Raw genomic sequence first — 20,178 nt, forward strand, 5'->3', positions numbered from 1 at the left:
TTAGTTGATAAGATAACACATTTACAGATATAAATCAGCACAAAGGCTTACACATGTTTTTATTTGCACTCTTATTTTCTACATTTGTACTGACTTACACCTGATTTAAATATTGTTGTTGTACTTTGTTCTTTTTCTTTGATCATTTTAAACACAACCACTGATTCACGCCTTTTCAGATTAATTCCAAAATTCATCCACAAATTTACACCTATAATTGAAACACACCTTTGCTTAATATTTGTTCTTATTTTTATTTTTTTTTCCTTAAATCATAGCCACTCTGATTTCAAATAGCTTCTGAATATTGCGGCAAAGCAAAGTAGGCTGTTGTGTACTTTGTACATTATTTGAGCTCTTTTAAACTCGACTAACGGTGGTGAGTGGTTAGCATGTCCGCCGCCCAGAACTGAGGACTTGGTTCGAGTCCAGGCTGTGGCCTTCCTGGGTGGTGTTTGCATGTTCTCCCCTGTGCCCACGTGGGTCTTATCCGGGTACTCCGGTCTCCTCCCACATTCCAAAGACATGCATGGCAGGTTAATTGGGTGCTCCGAATTGTCTCTAGGTGTGCTTGTGTGTGTGGATGGTTGTTCATCTGTGTGTGCCCTGCGATTGGCTGGCAACCAGTCCAGGGTGTCCCCTGCCTACTGCCCAGAGCCAGCTGAGATAGGCTCCAGCACCCTCCGTGACCCTTGTGAGGAGGAAGCGGTTCAGAAAATGGATGGATGGATGGATAAACTTGACGAGATCCTAGAATTACATTTTTTGTTTAATTTGATAAATAGTGAATTTGTTGGTTGGTAATAATTAACAGTGAATTTCTGTAAAATCGTGACATAAAAAAACTGGAAATACAAAAACAATGCATTCATTGTGTAATTTACATTAATATGTGACCCTTGTGTGAGAAAATGGATGGATGGATGTTGTAAAACTATGAACCAAACACAACTGTTGCTTTGACAGTGAGAAAATGTTCTAACCATCCATTTTCTTGACTGCTTATTCCTCACAAGGGTTGCGGGGGATGCTGGAGCCTATCCTAGATGGCTTCGGGCAGTAGGTGGGGCAAGAAAATGTTAAAAAAAAAAAACTGTAAAACAGTTCTGATACAGTTAAAATTACTTCATTGGAGTGTTAGAATAACACTTTTGTCAGTAGGTTCTCTGGTACATTGGGTTTATGCCAAAAGAAATGTGCATTTTACAAATTCATATTACAGATAAGAATATTTAGATATACAGTAAAACCATGTGTAAAAAAAAATGTTCGTTTTTACGGAACAAAACCTGGAAACTGTGGTTACCAGAATAAATCTGTAAAGAATAAATACTGTGCAAATACAAACAACCTGACAACTTTTCCCTTTTAAACTTGTAGATTCAACAGTCCTTCTACTGATATCTTAACAACAGCAGGTTATCATGTGTCAGTGGTAGAGTGGTCAGCTTGCACCCCTGAGGTTGGTGGTTTGATTCCAATGCAGTGTGATGGTGTTAATCCATGAGCAAAACAATCTAAATCCTGTTGTTTCTGATGGTGTGAAATGAGTAGTTAAAATCCAAAGGACTTTGAGGGCCTTGTAAGGTAGCAAAGTGCTATACAAATGAAGTACTGTTTTCCAAGAACATGCTGCTTTTATACTATTTTGTTTTGTAAACTTTACATGCATATTCTGTTTATTGTACATTGAATCCGAGTAAAAATCAGAAGCAGTTACTGTTTATTGTATATTCAATACCAGTAAAATAAAACAAGTTGTTTTGTTAAGTTGTTTACATTTCCACTCTCTTTGTGACAGAATTTCTCTGATAACCACATCTGCTGGTTTTTCCCCATAAAAACAATGTTTTTTTTTTTTTAAATTATTATTTATTTATTTATTTATTTTACAGTGTACATTTTAATCAGTTAAAGGCAGGGTCTTCCATTTTCACTCAGGGGTGGGGGGCGGGGTTAGGAAAAAATCACCACCACTCATTGTCGATTGAGAAGGAATTCATGGCTATACATCCTGTATTTTTAAAGTGCATTTTCCTGAGTGAAAACGGACGACCATGCCTTTAATAATTCTTATTGCTCTTTTTTGTAATTTGAAAAGAGGGTATTTGTTTTGTAACCATTTCCCCATATTTCCCCAGAATAGGTCAGATATGGTCAGTTTTGCCAGGTGTACGATAATTATCGTATTTGTCAATACCGAAGCTCATTTTAACCAAATTTGTTGTTACAATTTGGTCAACTCACTTCATGACTTGTTTCACATTGATCATAACCGTAAGTGAACATTAGCTGCCTTGGTAGCTTGCTGCTGCTATAGCAGCCTGCCCAACTGGATCTCGTCTCGGTTGAGGGAAGTACAATCAATTCACTTTGGTGACAGTGAACCTGCACGGTGGGCACCTTCATGATAGATGAGAACTCAGCTAACAGTGCAAATCAAGGGACTCGAGCACTACAGGGGTTGAAGATGGTTATGAAATCATTGCTCATTTCATTGAAAAAGGAAAAGGTCTGGAAAAAGGCAGCTTCTGTCGAATGAAACAGCACAAGATAACTTACGAATATACACTAGTGACTGCATAAACAAACCCATGTGTCACTAGTAGTCTCAGCAGCGTGGTGACAGCTGCTACCAGTCTCACTTAATGAAGCTACAGTGATGGTATTCAAGACAATCCAATGGATCTTAAACAGTGACCGTCTGGATGTTTTTTTGCAGTAAATTTCAGTTCCGCTTCAGTTGAAACAACATTTTTGAAATATGGATGAGTAATGTCGTTGCAAATATTCAACTGCATGACTCCTGTTTTCTATCTTGCTTATCCTTTTTCTTCTCAATTTTATGCATGCAGATACAATTATTCAAAACTGAATTTAGATGCTGGTTGCTAAGTATATATTTAACACAATCATGTACTCATAACCTTAAATGTCACAATACTGTACATCCCACTTATCGAAAACAAAACTGAATTTGGACATTTACAGTAACTACAATCTTAAAGGGTCAGTGTGTAGAATTTAGTGTCATACTATCTAGTGGTGAATTACTACAATGCAATAAGTGTGTGCATTTTGGAACACCAGCAGTAATGCCTCAGAAGGACCATAATTTGCAACCCTACCACCAATTACCACGCTCGTAAAGTTCAATCTCCTTCGGGTATCTGTAGCATAAAAAGGTGGCGAAACATGTCAGCCTCTGGTAAAGTGTGGCGCGACCAGCGTAATATACTTGGCGATTTTTTTTTACATTGATGTGATAGAATAGATTTTTTTTGTAATAGCGGGCTTTTAAATGAACATTGAAAAATTGTCCCTTCAATTTGACAAAAGCCATTAACTGAAATGTGTACTATATTGACTGTTGAGAATACTTTACAACCATCTTCTGTAAACTTACGTATAGAAAAATGTTGCATAAAGTCCTTTCCACACTACACTAAGCGAAATGGCAGGTTGCCAGGATGACCATATTTGGAAGTGCTGACATCTGGTTAGACTGCACTCGGACATGTAAAGAAAGCCCTAACTTTGCTCATTTCAATGACAAGGACTGGGAACTAATCACTCCTCATCTCCAATTGGATCTGCTTGACATTATGCCGCTGCTCTCGAATGGAACATTTTCCAATCTGAGTAGCCTACAGCAATACTCCATTCTGCAGTCCCTGCCCCTCACCATACACACAATAAAGGTCTGTGAGCATGCTGCTGTGTTCTGAAGAAGGCGTTAACTTTTTTATTCAAAGATCTAAAAAATGTCCAGACACATTTGACACCACTTAATGCTGCTTTCTTCATTTGTCAATGAATGCATTGTCATTATTATCTTCAATCTTTAGTCTTCTTCAGCCTCCTCCTCACCTTCCCCTTCATCCTCAGCAGTAGCGTCCTGGTACTGCTGATACTCGGACACCAAATCATTCATGTTACTCTCAGCTTCTGTGAACTCCATCTCATCCATACCTTCACCCGTGTACCAGTGCAGAAAGGCCTTTCGGCGCAACATGGCTGTGAACTGCTCAGAGATACGTTTGAACATCTCCTGGATGGCTGTGGTGTTGCCAATGAAGGTGACGGCCATTTTGAGACCACGGGGTGGAATGTCACAGACGGCGGTCTTGACGTTGTTGGGGATCCACTCGACAAAGTAGCTGCTGTTCTTGTTCTGTACATTGAGCATCTGCTCGTCCACTTCCTTCATGGACATTCGCCCGCGGAAGACAGTGGCAACTGTGAGGTAGCGGCCCTGACGGGGGTCGCATGCCGCCATCATATTCTTGGCATCAAACGCTTGCTGGGTGAGCTCGGGTACAGTGAGCGCTCGGTACTGCTGGCTCCCTCTGCTGGTTAGGGGGGCAAAGCCGGGCATGAAGAAGTGCAATCGAGGGAAAGGTACCATGTTGACAGCCAGTTTTCGGAGGTCAGCGTTGAGCTGACCTGGGAAGCGCAAACACGTCGTGACTCCGCTCATGGTTGAGGACACAAGGTGGTTCAGGTCTCCGTAAGTGGGCGTGGTCAGTTTGAGTGTGCGGAAGCAGATGTCGTATAGAGCCTCATTGTCAATGCAGTAGGTTTCATCTGTGTTCTCAACAAGCTGGTGGATAGAGAGAGTGGCGTTGTATGGCTCCACCACTGTGTCTGACACCTGGTGACACAAACATGTACATAGTTAACATCGTTAGACAAAATAAAACAAACACTTGTATTACAACAAGGACTTCTTACCTTGGGAGAGGGCACCACGCTAAACGTATTCATGATCCTATCAGGGTACTCTTCACGAATTTTGCTGATGAGCAGGGTTCCCATGCCCGATCCGGTTCCACCCCCAAGTGCGTGTGTAAGCTGGTACCCTTGCAGGCAGTCACAGTTCTCCGATTCTTTGCGTACAACATCCAAGACCGAGTCGACCACCTCAGCTCCCTCAGTGTAGTGACCTTTCGCCCAGTTGTTACCAGCACCGCTCTGACCTATGGAGGAAGCAGTGACATGTGGATTAGACAATTTATCAGTCACAAACATCCATTCATCTATTTTTTTTTCATCAAACCTTCAAAAAATTACAGACATCAGTTGTCTTTACAATATGTTCTATGCAGACCCACTAGTCTAAACACGGTATCCTGATTAATATTATGTTTGTATAATGTGATGTAAGCAGCAAAATCCACCTGTTTTTATCCCATATGAGGGGGACGGCCATTTTGTCTTGTACTGCCACTTGCCCAAGTAACAAGTTACAACCAGTCACAGCTCGTCTGTTTTCTAAAGCTGAACCGTAATTGGTGGTTACCTCAGCCAGGGTGTCAAACTTTTTACCAAACATTGGAGTGAGACTGACCGGTTGGCTGGCCGGGGGTATGTTTATGATCTAGGGGAGGATGGTGCTTTTTAGTGACATGTGAAGTACATGTCGGAGCGTTCACGTGCACACTCGATCGCATTGCATCCCCTTGCACAAAATTTCCTGTACATTTTAAGAATTTCGCGTACATTTTATATATTTGGGGAATAAAATGCCAATTTTTCTCAAATTTGCAATAAAAGTTTATTATTATTATTATTATTATTTGCTGTTGCTCAAACATTTTTTTCTTCAATTTAAGCAACAGGTATTTTTCAAACATGTATAATCTTTAATGAAAATAGGTAGCATAACTGAACACATTTTCACTTAAACTGTAAGCAATTTTTAAAAATATATTAAAATAACCTGCCAACGCTATGAAATATGCAATGCTTAATGCTATCATGACCAAAATCATTGCCGTAACTACTCAATTTCCTCCTCAAAATCGCCTTCCACTTGATCTCTCTGAAAAACATACTTTTGTACACTTTCAATTAAGCGAGTATGGTGATATATCTTCAGTTTATAATTCTACACATTAAAGAGGTGTAATAATGTTTAATGCCGTCAGAAAACTACACAACTCTAGACTTAGCTTGCATTATTCACATACAAATGTTATATAACAACGCACCATTTTCTCACTGTAATTTGTTCCCTGCTCCCAACAGACCGACTCCATCGCCTCCATGAGTGTGATTTGCTGAGATTGTCGAATTGCGGCATGTTGTCTTCCGCTATGTACTTCCGTGAACAACATTACGTCGACCAATACGATAAGCGGATTCTGTATCGTCATAATCTACCTTCGGAACATTACCATAAGTTGTCATGTAAAGGGCATTGTTCATTAATTCCATTGACATTTTGCAGACTATTTTTGGCTCTCAAGGTATTGCAGGACAAAGTACGTTACTTGATGACATTTACGTTTCTAAATACAGGACGATTCCGTATTTCTGGGAGCCGTGATTAAATCACTCACCAAACACAAAATTGTCAGGTCTGAATATCTGTCCAAAGGGTCCAGCTCTCACAGCGTCCATGGTGCCTGGTTCCAAGTCCACAAGAACAGCACGTGGCACATATTTACCTCCTACATGGAAAAACAATAACAAGGATACTTAAAAAAACAACAACAAAAAACAAAACAAAAACTTTGGTAATTATTTTAAGAGTGCAATGATATATATATATATATATATATATATATATATATATATATATATATATATATATATATATATATACACATGTGTGTTTGTTGCAAACCTGTTGCCTCATTGTAATAAACATTGATCCTGTCCAGTTGCAGGTCACTGTCTCCATGGTATGTCCCTGTAGGGTCAACGCCATGCTCGTCACTGATCACTTCCCAGAACTGCAGATACAAAATTGAATCACAAACGTACTCCTTTAATAAAAGCACAGATTTGTCATCAAAACCATTGGATCAAGAACCTGCTGTGAACAACCTTTCTCTAGCTAAACATGCCACCACTCTTTGTAACTAGAGAATTGAAAAGGGGAAAAATGAAAATGAGGATTTTGACTATATATAGGCTATAGTATATTATCGTAGCAGTAAACATAGTTCTACAATATTCAACTGCTATATGGACATCTAGCACACAGAGACCAAATGGTTATCATGTCTGCCTAATAATAATACTAATAAAAAAAAATAAATAATAAAAAAAAAAATATATATATATATATATGTAGAATTTTATTTTATTTTATTTATAATTGTCTTGGCAATTTTGGCCAATTCTGATTACATATTTTCGAGTTACCTTGGCACCAATCTGGTTACCACACTGGCCCGCCTGGATGTGAACGATTTCCCTCATTGTAGATACAAAAACAATAAATGGACGACGTCAGACGCTTTGGCACGTTGTGGGTTCAAATTCTGTCTTCGAGTCTTCTTGGCTGTATTTCTGTCTATTGTTGTTTTTTTTTCTCCTATGTTGCAGACCTTCTGCGACTCCAGTCCCTCCGAGCAGAGCCGAGGCCCCCACACGGACCCGCTTGGCACTGTCATAGAGGTGCACGTTGCGCTTGCATGCAGGTGACGCCTTCACGTCGACCTATTGTAAGAAGGCACTTCAGCGAATTAAAGCTGTGCATTGCAAACATGTTCTTGCAAGTGTTGAATACAGAGACTCACACATGACAACATTAATCATTACAGTATGCGATTAGTCATCGTACGTAAGACAACGTCGGTCTTGTGGAATAATAACATCACTTAGACATCACATATGGTGTACTAAACAATGACTAATTTTTTCGTAATAAATATATACGTCTAAATTTAGACGTTTGATATCACTTTTATACCAAATTTAAATTTCATTACTTCATTACAGAACATCGTGTAGACGTCTGGTAAACATATTGTTAACAACAAACCTATATTAAAGCGGAAAAAAATGTCAAAATTGTATGTTAAGTCAGGTTGACAGGGACCAAATTGAACCTTATTTTTGATGTAGTTCCAGAATGTTATGACAATCACGTGTTTTTGGATCTTTAATAAAACTAATGTCATATATTTTAGCAGCTATCTCTTGACATTAACCATATGCTACTTAATTCTAAATTTAAAAAAAATCCAAACATCATCCAACTATCACAAACATAAATGTGTAAACATTAATTTCTTCACGCATTTTAAAAACATTGCGCTCTCTCTCTCTCTCTCTCTCTCTCTCTCTCTCTCTCTCTCTCTCTCTCTCTCTCCTCCCCACATACACAATATCACCATTTCTCTCACATATTGTTCACAAACCAGTCTAAATCTGTGATAGTGAGCACGTCAAAGATTCAAGAGCAGTTATACAGCAAAACACAGCACTTTATACATGCTGTTATCATCATGAGATTGCCTGGGTGCTCTACTGAGTGAAACATTAAACATGTTTATGCAACGTTCTACAAATATAACTTTTTTGTAGCCTAATCGTGCTACTTAGAAATTAGGAAATAAAACAAACAGAAACAAAACATGAATAGTTAGCCAGACAGTCTTGTATAAAACAAACTGAAATATAATATGAAGAGTTAGCCAGATAGTCTTGTGTTCCACAATGGAGCATTTCAGTTAGTCACATCGAGACCTAACGGTGCACACCTTATGGAGTGAAACCTCGCCTTCTCGCTATCCGTAGTTAGCCTCATTACAAGATTCCATCCGGGTCTAGTCTGAAGAGCAACTCACATAGCACAGCACTGCTGCTGGATTGCTCTGCGCACAATAATCATATTGTTACTAGCGCCATAATAGGCATACAAGGATAAATATGCCTTTGCCTGTGCAGGTTTTTAACTTTCAGGTAAGTGCGCGTCGCTGTTTTCATGTGCATATAAGCAATCCGCTAAATGATGTTATCCACGAAAAACAGATAACGTATTAGCTAGCTACTTAGCGAGCTATGCTAACTTGACCAACAAACTGATATTTACCATAAGTGACTAACGTTATTATAGCAAAAAATATAGTTAAGTTGCGCAATTAGACGTTGTTGGTTCAAAATAAATGTAAAAGTGCCTGTCGTCCTTTCCTTGAAGGGCTACAAACAAGCGACCTAATTGTTGATGTAAGTGCTCAGTTCGCTTAATTTGACCTAACAAAAATCCGCTCGAAAAACGATAACTACTTGTAAATAGAATAAAAAGAAGCGTACCATGTGATTTTTAACCAACCAGATTTTAAATTGTGTGTAAACAGTTAGCTTAAACAAGGCCTCGGATGGCTAACAAACAACATTGACGGACAGTTTAGCATTTTCGCTTTAGATAACACACATATACACGCAAACGGACAGTGCAAGCAGCTGACTTTTACACAAGTAGTGATGTTTGAACTGAATGGGTGTTCAGACAACATGTTGCATTGACGGAGGAACAACTTGTTTATATGTGTGCAGATAGTACCGAACGATAGCCAGCAATGACAAGTTAACTTCCTGTTGGTGTTAGCTTGACACTCTTGTTTTAAAAAGTGTGCGCCTAGTGAGTGCCATTTACAGGCTAAGATCTGCTTCATTTCACTGTCAAAATATTGAAAATACTGTTTGGTGTGTCTGAAGTTTAATATTTCATCAACAACCTACTGCTACAAAGCCATAATTGTTTTAGTTTCCAACCTTAATGGATGTTGGGACAAGGTTTCTTGCTTATGTGCTACTATGACACACAATTTACAGGAACTCCTTTTAGAAGTCAGTTAAGCTAAGGTCTTTTAACGTTCACTGGACAGTGCTGCCACTGGTAAATACATTTTTGGAAAAAAAAGAAGAAACAAATCTGCCTGTTAACTGGGACTGCACAACAGTTGTTTTTTACTGCGGCCTCATGACCAGATAGTCATGGTAATGCAAATTAGCAGAAGAGAAAAAGCCTGTTACAAGTATAGCTAGCACAGCTTCTCGATGGTTATTCTTTCATTTTTTATGTTATTTCTGGTTGGTTTACAATGATTTCAGATTTGTTGTTTGTATTTTATTTGAACCATACTAAGTCATATGTACATACTGTATTCAGACAGTAATGGAATGTAGTGTAACACAAATGCAATGCTAATTCTAGTAAGTAATTCAAAAACAGGAAAGCAGTTCATTACTGTGTTCCTGGTGCATTCCTTATTAGGGGGCTGTGGAACCTATGCAGATTGATGCAGATCCCCAGGAGGACCAGCAGAATGCTCCAGACACCAACTATATTGTGGATAACCCAACACTGGTATGTGTTGTCAAAACTTTGTGTTTTCAATGTTATCTACAGGTGAATTGCCTTTCCGCAATTAATGTGCTACGGTGACAAAGGGCTCATGGGTGGAATAATGCACATTTGCATCCATAATAATCGCTCACAGACTTCAGTTGCAACTTGCAAATGATGAAATGTAAATGCAAAAGGATTTATTAAAGGTGTTTAATTGGAGTAACACTATCTAGTAGGTCAGTCACATTTGAGCTCTTTTGCTTTCTTTTTAGGACCTAGAACAATATGCGACCAGCTACAGTGGACTAATGCGTATTGAGAGACTCCAGTTCATCGCAGAGCATTGCCCACAGCTCAGAGTGGAATCTTTGAAGATGGCTCTCACATTTGTCCAACGGACCTTCAACGTTGACACTTATGAAGAGGTCCACCGCAAACTAACGGATGCTTCACGGTATTATAGAGCTATTCATAAGACATTGCAATGACATTATTTTAGCACTGGAATTCATGTTTCTGTTGCTGTGTTACCATTGTGTGACTGAGCTCGTGCCAGTCCTTCCATTGCATAAACCATCATTGTGTGAATGAGGAAGGAAGGAAGGTAAAAGTGTTTTAAATAGCAAGAATGTATCAATGAAGTTACAGTGCCGTATTTGTCATTCAAATGTTCCTGGTAATACTTAATTCACCTGTCAATCTGTTTAATGTTTGAAGTGCAAAGTCTTTGTGTGATTGTAATCGTTTGCCTGATTGCATCTCAGGGATTAACTATTAAAACTAATAAAATAGTAAAATAAAAACGATTTTCTGTTATTGCATTTAGAGACGTCCAGGTTGTACCAGAAGTACCTCCCGAGGGTGGGGTTGTCCCTCCTCCTTTGGATTCAGCTTGGGCAGAGTCCACCAGGAAGAAGGCTCTGCTTAAATTGGAAAAACTGGACACTGATTTAAAGAATTACAAGGGGAACTCAATTAAAGAGAGCATCAGGTATGATGAGGGAATTATGAATAGGTTTGTAGCATTGTTACGTTTTTACATTTTTCAAAGATGCGCCCCAGTAAGATGTTACTAATCCTTGCTTTGTGCCCATCCTTCTCAGGAGAGGACATGATGACTTGGGGGATCATTACCTGGACTGTGGTGACCTCAGTAATGCTCTCAAGTGCTACTCTCGAGCTAGGGATTACTGCACCAGTGCTAAACATGTCATTAACATGTGTCTGAATGTAATCAAGGTAGAGCAAATCACACACCAAAATTTCAGCTGCTCATTTTGTTTTCAATGGAAAGGTCCGATACAACTAGTGGTCAGGTTTAGGAATGCTGCTGCCCTATGTTTTAGTCTACACTCAACTGTGAAAAGATGTCAGATATTCAGTCTCGCTGTGTGGGTGTTTTTTGTTCAAACAGGTTAGTGTTTATCTCCAGAACTGGTCCCATGTACTGAGCTATGTCAACAAGGCGGAATCCACACCAGAGATTGCAGAGGTGAGCTTTACTGTTCTTGGAGAACGTCACGATGAAATTATACTTGAAGCTGTTGATACAGTTCCTAGATTAATTATTGAGCTGTTACAATGGATGTTAACTCACCAATGCACAATTCAACTAAACACGCATTTATGAGAATGACCGAAGACAGCAACAGCTTGGAAATGATCCCTTTTGAATTTTAACTAAAAAGGGATATATAATTGAACTGGCACAGCAATTGGCAGATGATTGGATGAACACTTCCTGTGTTTCGTTCTGAATATGGGTTATTAACAATAAGAAGCGGACTTGGAAATTTTGTTTTCTCTTCATGCAGCAACGAGGAGAGCGCGACAGCCAAAATCAAACAGTTCTTACCAAATTAAAGTGTGCTGCAGGTAAGTAAACATTACAGGATGTTATGTTCTCTCACTCTCTCTTTGAACATCTTATTTCAGTCATTGTTGGAGGGTGAATTCTTTGTTGTTCCAAATACTTATGAGTCTCCTTTCATATTTGAGGCCTGGCGGAATTGGCCTCTCGAAAATACAAACCAGCCGCCAAGTGCTTCTTGCAGGCTTCCTTTGACCACTGTGACTGTCCAGAGGTGAGTCATGTCCAAATGTGATTGCTCTTTAAACCTGCTCCTACATGATCAAAAACATACAACTTTTGTGTAAAGAGGTACACATTGATGACATTTCAAAGAGGATATAAAGTCAAAAATATTCTTTACAGTAATGTTCTGTGTGCCACCACTAGTCTCAACATGGTATTCTGATTAATGTTGCACCTGTGGAATATGAATTAAGCAGCAAAGGCCACCCGTTTTTATCCATCTCAGGGGGTGGCCATTTTGCCACTTGCTGTTGACTGAAAATGACATCATAGTGCCTAAGGGCGCAGTTTGTGAACGTCATATGACCGAAACCCAACCCCTTTAAAAAGTGAGCTGCCCGTAGCTGCCCCCACCGCACATCCGCCATCTTGATTTGTTGAATGAGCGCACGACTTATATAGGAAAATTCATAAAGTCCATGAGTGAGCGTCGCAAACCAGAGCTCGACTGATTCTCTGTCGCGAACACAGTAAAAGCAGAACAAAATTCCATGTTGAAACTGCAACAGTTCCTGAGAAGTCAACATACTTTTCACATTTTTCACAAGTGCCGTTCTCGGATGCGTCCGTTGCTCGGCAACACTTGAACAGGCACTCAGTCACTTTTCAGTAATGGAACAGCTCCAAATATGTATTCTACGGAGCCCCTGAGGTGACATGGTAGGAAAAAAACAACAACTTTGCGTTCCCTCGCAAACATCTTTGCGTTCCCTCGCAATCGCAAAGATTGTATGCCCTCGCAAAAAACTTTGCGTTCCCTCTTAAAACAACTTTGCGTTCCCTCGCAAATAGAAAATAGTTGTCGCTTCATTTGATAATCGATTGTCGATTCGTCGATTAATTTTGACAGCTCTATGGTTTTACAACAACACTGAACCATATTTACAATCGAATATCTATCTACTAGTGGATGTTTTTTTTTTAATGACTGTGGTAAAAAAAAATAATTTATGAACGCGCACACAGCTTGCCGGGTCGTCTGTTCCCATTCACTTAAATGAGAGCTCCAGCCCAGGCATGAAAATCACTCACCTTTTGGCGAAATTCGCCGACCTGAAACCAAAATTGGTCACCTACATGACTTGTGCCTTGACCTGGCAAGGATCTTTGGATGTGTAATTTATTTGTGCTTAGGGAGTGACTTTAGAAGAGGGAGGGGATCCACACTGTGGATTTAGCCGCAGCAGGTCCAGTGAAGTGCAAATTATCTTTGCACTTGGTGTCCTTGACGAAACCTGAGCAATCGTGAAACCAGTGAGACTGATTGATGGCACACCTAAATATTATTATTATTATTATATTAGTAGGCTATTGTACAGCACAGTTGCACCTAACACATTACCTGTAGTTTTTCAGCCATATTATATTCCTTTCACAAAAAGGAAAGGCAAAATCCACTGTATAAAGTCCGGATGTCTTTTCAGCTTTTGTCATCCAGTAATGTAGCCATCTACGGAGGTTTATGCGCTCTGGCTACGTTTGACAGACAGGAGCTCCAACGCAACGTCATCTCGAGCAGGTAAGAGTTTAGCTGTCGATTAAATAGAAAATACGTTTCACAAATGGAGCGTTTCAATGTCAATTTTTATTTTGTCCCAAGCTCGTTTAAGTTATTTCTAGAATTAGAACCTCAAATTCGTGACATCATCTTCAAGTTCTATGAATCCAAATATGCATCTTGTCTCAAGCTGCTGGATGAAATGAAGGTAAGCTCAAGGTGCTGTTGACAGTAATGAGAGAAATATATTAAAAATTAATACTTTTTTTTTGCAATAATGTGCATGCATCGACGACTATGGTTTATCCCTCCAGGATAATCTTCTGTTGGACATGTACTTGGCCCCACATGTGCGGACGCTCTATAGCCAAATCCGAAATAGAGCTCTTATCCAGGTAACACAAATTACTATATATGTGTGAAATTGACATATTTAACATGTAAAAGGAATACAGGCTAATTTCTATGACTAGGTATGACTGATGTCAATTTGTTGACACAGTACGGGTATCTGTGGTACTTGTGCGTGTTTGAGGTTTCTCTCGATTTACATGGCTGATTCAAATGATCAGCTCAGCTCTGCAGGAGCCTGATAATGATCCCGATCATTGAATCAGTTGTCTTTTGTAATTCAATCCAAAAAACAAAAAAACCCAAAAAAAAAAACAAACATATTGTCAATAAATTAGAATTAGGCTTTAATACCAGCCTAAAAATCATGTTTGAGTGAGACTCAGCCCCTCTGCCTATTTGTATTTAGGTTAGCGCAAATTCACCTGTATGAGTTCTTTTTGTGAGACCTGGCCTCAGCTATATGCGGAAAAATTCTCCTATCTGCAGAATCTCAGCCTATTTTTTATCTTTAATTGCACTACGATGCCACAACATGGTACCAAAGATATAATAGGTAATAATAGGTATAATAGGTATCTTGCTACCAGTGTTGAGTTAAAGTAGCGTGTTACAGTAATATATTACATTTAGGCAGTGACAACGTAATGTAACAAGTTACTCAATATATTTTTGCAACATTATTACAGTTAGCGCGTTACAATTTCATGGCCACAAGAAAAAAAAAGCGCTGTTGACTAAAGCAATCATCATGAACAGAAGTGCATAATAAGCCATTGACACATGTTAATACACTGAACTTCTTCCGACAACATTACTTTTTTTTTTAATTTAAATTAATTAATTAATTCATTTATTTATTTATTTATTTATTTATTGACACAATAGTCAGCTCTGTGCATGGCTGAGAAAGTCATTTGTGAGTCCAATCACTGTCAATGGTTTCACAAAATAAAACGCCAAACATTCAAAAGACAAGCAGGAGCAAACAAAGTAAAAAGCAGCGTTTAGAACTGTGACAAGTAAGCATCATTGTGTTTTTAGATATGATTTGAATGAATGTGCCATCACTTGCAGTATGAAGAATGATGATCATTCAAGCATAATGCAAATCTTGTTTGTGTGCATTTGAGCGGAAGATTTCCCCTCCCGTTAAATAATAGGATTTATTTTTTATTTTTTTAATTACTGTCAATCAATTTTTTTAATGTACTCGTTCACATTACAAAAAGATAGCACAACGTCGAATGACGTACACCCAAAACACGACATCACGTGACACCGTGTTTACGGAAGTTCATATGGTCCCGCTCATAAAAGGAATATGAATATGCATTGGCAATATAAATATTTCACATTATAGCCCACGTTAAAGGTCCTGATTTAAAGTTAACTTGACCTGCTATGGTTGCAAATTTTGCATTATCCTTTTACAATCTCAAAATCATTATTAAATAAATCAATCCTTAATTTAAAAAAAAAAAAAAAAAAAAGAGTAACTTAACTCTTTTACTGCCACATGTTATTTAAAAAAAAAAAAAGAATATGTTTGCTTTTACTACATATACAATGTGGGTACCAAATGAAAGATTGCATTCCATTCTTTCATTAGAAAAAAAAAATATGTTTCTACTTTATTCCATTCTGTAGTAAACCACCATTTGAAAATAGGTCATTTGAGTGACATTGAGGCGAAAATTGAAAAGATAAGGAGAAAACGAGCTTTTTGTGAAAAGATACATTTTCTCCACAACAGTAACTTTGACACTAATATTTTTTGTAGAGTGAGGCTCTGTGAATTATGCGTAATGTGACCAAGGCTTTGATCATTCACTTCATCCTTGAAAATGTTCTATTTCATCAGATTCCGTAGTGTTTTATTGTAATTCCGTACACTGACAGCCCATTGAAAAGAGAGACAATGCTGCCATCTGATAGCCATAGTTTGTGGGTGTTTTTGATTTCACAACCCATTGACCAGGCAGTGTGCCATTAGACATTGCACTTCCCATTGATTAAAAACAAAACCAAACAAAAAAACCTAGTTGATGTCATTTAACATTTATGGCGGCATATATCAAAAGTAACGTAAACTTGAGTAACTCGTTACTCCACACAGATGATAATATTTTAAAGAAACTTATTACTTTCAAAAGCAAGTAAAATTAAATATATTACATTTTGGGAGGAACTTTCTCAACACTGCTTGCTACATCTGGACAGTTCTAATCAGTTCTTTGTATGTCAGAAAGGTGGTAAATTACCAGTTAGCCTGGGTTGTGAGCAGAAGTTTGGGATAGTCTTTGTCGAATGGGTCACATGCACTTCTACTGCATTCCAATGGGAAAAAATTGAAAATATTTGTAATGAGTAATGTAAGATTATTTTGAAATGATGTCAGTGTTTGGGATCATAGTATGTGGTATGTATAAACAGTTACCACCAGTACTGTCAATTTCTCATGATTTTTTTTTTCTCTTCACGAGTCATGGCAAGGCTCTGTCACTACCCCACACAAATAGTGGGGCTTTACTCTGACCAAAATTCAGCGTGAACATCAAGCATATGGGACAGCTATTGAACTAATACAAGATGAGAAAAAACAACTTCAATCAGTTGTTATAATGCTTATTTTTATTAAATGACCTATTTCAAATTTCAATATGCTATCCATGGGCTGATGAAGTGAAGCATATCAATCCATTACATTTGGATTTACATGACACTTGTACTCGTGTTTTCAGTATTTCAGTCCTTACGTGTCGGCAGACATGACAAAGATGGCTCAGGCCTTCAACACTACAGTGGCGGCCCTTGAAGACGAGCTCACCCAACTGATCCTGGAGGGGCTCATCAATGCACGCATTGACTCTCATAGCAAGGTACTCAAATCTGGATAATCCTTTTTTGAAATCAAAGGCTTAAAATGCGATCATCTCAACATGTTGACAATAGATTCTGTATGCGAGGGATGTGGACCAGAGAAGCACAACGTTTGAGAAGTCGCTCCATATGGGCAAAGAGTTCCAGAGACGAGCCAAAGCCATGATCCTTAGAGCAGCGGTGCTCCGCAATCAGATCCACGTCAAGGTATAAGAAAAACCTGATTTGGTGTGTCGCGGCATAGTTATAAAGTCACTTCTCTCATCTTTACGTGGCACAAACTTGGATCTTAGATTTGTGTGGCACAGGCTCCCTCTAGTGGTACACAAAGGTACTTAACTTTGGTCACATTCCCCTTGATAACCAGGAAAGAATCATTTGTTCCTGAGACTGGTAGCGTCTGCAGTTCATTTACTGAAAGACGCGTGCGTAAAAACTATGTTGTGTGTAGTTGAGTCCCGATTTTGTACAGTATCATACTGAAAGAACCAAAACTGAGCTGAAAGTTGTTGACCCAACACGGAATATGTGCCATAAGTCAGAAAGTTAATGTCTCATTTGTGTCCTCTCCTCCTTCAGTCTCCACCCAGAGAAGGCAGTCAAGGTGAACTGACACCAGCCAACAGTCAAACCAGAATGAGCACCAACATGTGAGTCAGCACACTGACCGGAGGGAAAAATCGTCCAGCCGTTCTTCGACATCACTCAGTCCACCTCCTAGTTTCATTGCTGAAGACAGAACAGACTACAAACAGTTTAAAGACTTTAATGTTCTGGATTGAGCCCTTTTTATCACATCTCACGGAGAAAAAAAAGGCCGAAATGATGTGGACATGTAATTAAGATGAAAACTTGTGTGGAAACTCAGCATTAAAGCTGTTACTGGTCGGAGATGCACTTTGCTCTGCTTGCTCTTTATGGAGGACTCATGAACTGAAACAATGTTTTAAAATAAAATGCCTTCCAGAAAATCTTGTTTTCATTTGGTTGTGCATCATGAGACAGTTATTATATATGACTTAAACCGGCTTTTTAAAGAGACCAACATGACTGCTATGTACACTTTGTGAATGCCATGGGAATGATGTACTTCTGGAACATTGAAACACAATTTATATGTTTAATAGGGTGACCTAACCTAATTCAAATGTATTACCATCAATTTAATATCAATCGTTAGCTGATCTGCACTGCTTCCACAACATGGCTGAACATAAATGGCTTGTTACAAAAGAAGGTAGTGTTGCCAATCTTGATGCAGTTCAGCAACTTTTCTGCCATTTTACTTAAAATATGTATTTTTTAATTTCTGACAGACTGTTTTACTAAAATGGGTTTTTGTATTTGAAGATATTTTGAAATGTAATACAAAACTACAGACCCTTTCAAAAAATATGGAAAAGTTCATTTATCTACAAAAGTTCATTCAAAAAGTTAAACTTTAATAGATTATAGATTCAGAGTTTTTTTATTTTTACATAATTTGGGTTTCCAGCCTACAATACTGTGAAAAAAAAATCGTGGTTTTCAGTTTTTGCAGGAAAAAAAAGAAAGAAATTAAGATCATATCAAATGAAACAAAATGTGGACTTTTCAAAACCATATGTCAATCTTCAGTACTTGGTTTGGAATCCCAAATTGCTGTCTCGATACGCCGTGACATTGATGCAATCATCCTTTTGCATTGCCTGGGACTTAGGGAAGTCCAGATGTCCTTGATTCTTGTTAACTTTCATTTGTGTTTGGGTCTGGTGGCCCTCCTTTTCCTCTTGATAATACACCACAGATTCTCAATGGGGTTTAGGTCAGGTACATTTGCTGGACAGTCAAGCACTGTAATGGCATGGGCATCAAACCAGGTTTTGGTATTTCTTGCGGTATGGGTACGGGGGCCAGGTCTTGCTGGTAGATGAAATTTTTGGTTAACAGTTGTGATCTTGGATATGTGATTAAAGTGTTGGTAAAGGTCCAAGGGTTTGGCGGAAGACGGGTGAGGCACAGAATCCTCTTTTTATGAAACAGGCTTGAGTTACCTCTTTTCTCTGGTTTCAGTTACCTGGCTTTCTAAAACGGAAAACTTTCGCGCATTTCAGGGTTCACAGACTCAGGGTTTTTACTAAACCTGCTTTGTGAACTTGACCTCTGGTCTCCAGTCAATAGCAAGGTGCAAACCAACAATTCGGGGCCGGATTTGATCCCAAATGGCAGGTACTAAATTGTGTGTTCACACACTCTAATGCAGGGGTGGCCAAGTTCGGTCCTCGAGAGCCGCTATCCAGCCTGTTTTCCATGTTTCTCTCCACCTACAGACCTGATTCATGATCAGGATCGTTCTCAGGCTTCTCCAAAGCTTTCTGATGAGCTGATCATTAGATTCAACTGCGCTGAAGGAGGGAGACATGGAAAACAGGCTGGAAAGTGGCTCTCAAGGACCGAACTTGGCCACCCCTGCTCGAATGGCTTGCACACGCTGTTGGAAACAAGCTGTAAAAGTGGTGGCAACAGCAGTATTTTTAAAGAGGTGTTTTTCACATAAGGTACTTCATTTAAGATGCAACAAAATTCAGCATTCAGTCGCATTTTGTGTGTAAATGCAAAAAGGTGAGTTAAATGATCACATAAGTTTTGTTTAAATTTCTACTGTGTATATTAGTTTGTATTAGTAGTGTGATGTCTCATCAATCTGTGCTAGTGAGTCACTTAGGCAAATAAACTAAGTAGAAATTCTATTGTTTGTGTCGAATAATTTAACTATCGTACTACTAAATGGAGTTAACATGGGTTTATGATTGCGTACATGATATACATTGTTAGTGCTTTATGTTCCTTTCTGTCTTAAATAATTTGCCTATAGGATGATAACCAAGGAAGAAGGAGGCTTTATGTGGCATGGAGGAAGCGCATAGTCGTGAAATGCCATGCAAACACACTGACAGGTACAGTCACATTAGAGGTCACAGATCACACTTCCCTGTGGTTTGTTTCGTGTCCCAATCTCTTTATCTTTGCCCTTGCACACTGACTCAGAGGTCATATGGTTCTCCGCAGGAAGACACAAATCCTTGTGAGAAGGCTGTCGGTCAGGGAACATGACTTGTATCACGTGACATGCCAGAAATGACTGAGCTGCAGGACATTTTACCTGAATGAGCAATATCATTGGAATAGTGCATTTCCACATTCCGTCGGTGAAGGACAGCAAAGAGGGTACTGTGATCTCTCTCTCTCTCTCTCTCTCTCTCTCTCGCTCTTTCTTTTTCT

General features: G+C 38.8%; 2 protein-coding genes across 2 annotated transcripts; one reads left to right on the top strand and one right to left on the bottom strand.

Annotated features, from left to right (window-relative positions):
- Positions 1 to 3,718: 3,718 nt before the first annotated feature.
- On the bottom strand, positions 3,719 to 7,434 carry LOC144026933 (tubulin beta-4B chain-like). Its single transcript, XM_077534087.1, has 5 exons — positions 7,156 to 7,434; positions 6,632 to 6,740; positions 6,345 to 6,455; positions 4,735 to 4,979; positions 3,719 to 4,654 (listed from the first exon to the last, which is right to left on the bottom strand). Exons 1-5 carry the CDS (start codon positions 7,210 to 7,212, stop codon positions 3,845 to 3,847), a joined length of 1,332 nt encoding a protein of 443 aa, XP_077390213.1. The 5' UTR covers positions 7,213 to 7,434; the 3' UTR covers positions 3,719 to 3,844.
- Positions 7,435 to 8,457: 1,023 nt separating this feature from the next.
- gps1 (G protein pathway suppressor 1) lies at positions 8,458 to 17,888 on the top strand. Its single transcript, XM_077534061.1, has 14 exons — positions 8,458 to 8,700; positions 10,016 to 10,108; positions 10,363 to 10,544; positions 10,917 to 11,081; positions 11,194 to 11,329; positions 11,505 to 11,582; positions 11,905 to 11,965; positions 12,089 to 12,174; positions 13,610 to 13,704; positions 13,786 to 13,891; positions 13,998 to 14,078; positions 16,779 to 16,916; positions 16,990 to 17,124; positions 17,497 to 17,888. The coding sequence occupies exons 1-14, from the start codon at positions 8,668 to 8,670 to the stop codon at positions 17,569 to 17,571; spliced, it is 1,464 nt and encodes a 487-aa protein (XP_077390187.1). The 5' UTR covers positions 8,458 to 8,667; the 3' UTR covers positions 17,572 to 17,888.
- Positions 17,889 to 20,178: the final 2,290 nt, after the last annotated feature.

The sequence above is a fragment of the Festucalex cinctus genome, chromosome 1, assembly GCF_051991245.1.
Source record: "Festucalex cinctus isolate MCC-2025b chromosome 1, RoL_Fcin_1.0, whole genome shotgun sequence".
In the NCBI taxonomy this organism is placed as follows: domain Eukaryota; kingdom Metazoa; phylum Chordata; class Actinopteri; order Syngnathiformes; family Syngnathidae; genus Festucalex; species Festucalex cinctus.

Bases quoted from the DNA above. Each gene is read 5' to 3' on its own strand.
- gps1 (XM_077534061.1), top strand. From the start codon at position 8,668: ATGCCTTTGCCTGTGCAGGTTTTTAACTTTCAG. The intron at 11,966-12,088 runs GTAAGTAAACAT...TTCATATTTGAG, and splicing joins CAAATTAAAGTGTGCTGCAG to GCCTGGCGGAATTGGCCTCT. The intron at 14,079-16,778 runs GTAACACAAATT...TCGTGTTTTCAG, and splicing joins GAAATAGAGCTCTTATCCAG to TATTTCAGTCCTTACGTGTC.
- LOC144026933 (XM_077534087.1), bottom strand. From the start codon at position 7,212: ATGAGGGAAATCGTTCACATCCAGGCGGGCCAGTGTGGTAACCAGATT. The intron at 4,980-6,344 runs GTGAGTGATTTA...CTTCCTCCATAG, and splicing joins ACCTGACAATTTTGTGTTTG to GTCAGAGCGGTGCTGGTAAC. The intron at 4,655-4,734 runs GTAAGAAGTCCT...TTGTGTCACCAG, and splicing joins GCGTGGTGCCCTCTCCCAAG to GTGTCAGACACAGTGGTGGA.